Genomic DNA, 1,416 nt, shown 5'->3' on the forward strand with positions numbered 1-1,416 from the left:
TTGTACGGATACTTATACTGATATACTGTACTGAAAAACTAATAGTCTCGCTCGCGCGCTCCTCAGTCAAATAATGATAATAATAGTACAGGTCGCATGTCTCCCAAATAATGGGTTCCACGCATCTGTCAACTGTTTTTATCATGAAATAGATTGCAGCAGGAAGAATAGCATACGAAAAAACCATATACAGGTTCTAGCAGATGACAAGTACATGCCATTTTTTTACACCGATGTACATTTTGTCAATGAAGTCCAGCCATAGCTTTTTGTCCCGTGCAGTGTTGAGGCAATCCTCGAGCGTGTGTCCGAGAGGGGAGATGCCGGATTTCACCACATCAATCCACCGAAGCCTCGGTCGTCCTCGTGGACGCTTGATCTTTGTCGTGTCGATGGCCATGGTTAGCGCGCCATAGGAAGCCGTGCCCGGACCTTCCCGAACAACATGGCCGAACCATAGAAGACGTCTTCTCTTGCAGACCCTGCTGATTGGATGCTGTTTTGATTTTTTCATACAGGATTTGGTTGGATATGCAGTGCGGGTAGTGGACTCCGAAGATATAACGGAGCTTTCTTCTCTGCCATACATCTAGCTGTTCATTCTGTTGCTTCGTGAGGGTCCACAGGCCGCAGTTATACAGCAGCACTGGAACAATGAGAACCGAGAACATGCAAAGCCGTGAGTCCAGGCAATGCCGCTTCCATGCTATCGAGCCGAATGCTCGGTTCGCTGCACCGATCCTGGCTGCCACATCCTCCGTGGAGTCCAGCAAGGAACCAAGGAGCTTGACCGTTTCCCACGATGCATCAGTGCGGGAAGCAGTTAAATAGACGGTTTTTTGTACGTTAAGGTTGAGGTTGTCTTCTTTGAAGATCGGCTCACATGTGGCTACCATGGTCTCCACATCACTCCTCGATGACGCGTGCATAGTTGTATCATCTGCGTATTGTGTTGAATGTGGGGGTACATCTTGAGTTCTTGCAAGGCTACTAACTGCATCGATCTTCCGCATGGCTCCTTCGGCATACATATTGAACATAGTGGGCGATAGAGGGTCACCTTGCACGACTCCAATGTTCGTGGGGAAGGCCTCTCCAAGCTGGCTGGAAAATGTTACTCTGGCTGTTGTGTTTGAGATCAATGCTGATACAGTCGATGTCCTCAGTCAAAATGATGATGTAACTGTGTTCACTGCATGCATGCCACTGGAAACACAAGTGCAGGTGACGCGACTTTTGTTTTGTCACCATTAGGCCCTTCCTAAGCTGGTTGTGTTTCTCAATACAACTGTATAGTCGGTGGTAACGCGGACGTGCAAACTTTACTTTACTTTACTTGGCCAAGTAACTACATGATTATTGTACGCGTTGTCAAGAAGCTGTGACGGCAGACTTCGAGGGCGTGGATCCGATGCG

General features: G+C 48.0%; 1 protein-coding gene across 1 annotated transcript; it reads right to left on the bottom strand.

Moving 5' to 3' along the window:
* Positions 1-338: 338 nt before the first annotated feature.
* Positions 339-1,031, bottom strand: LOC135806769 (uncharacterized). Its single transcript, XM_065320992.1, has one exon. The coding sequence runs from the start codon at positions 1,029-1,031 to the stop codon at positions 339-341; it is 693 nt and encodes a 230-aa protein (XP_065177064.1).
* Positions 1,032-1,416: the final 385 nt, after the last annotated feature.

The sequence above is a fragment of the Sycon ciliatum genome, chromosome 1 (genome assembly GCF_964019385.1).
Source record: "Sycon ciliatum chromosome 1, ocSycCili1.1, whole genome shotgun sequence".
Classification (NCBI taxonomy): domain Eukaryota; kingdom Metazoa; phylum Porifera; class Calcarea; order Leucosolenida; family Sycettidae; genus Sycon; species Sycon ciliatum.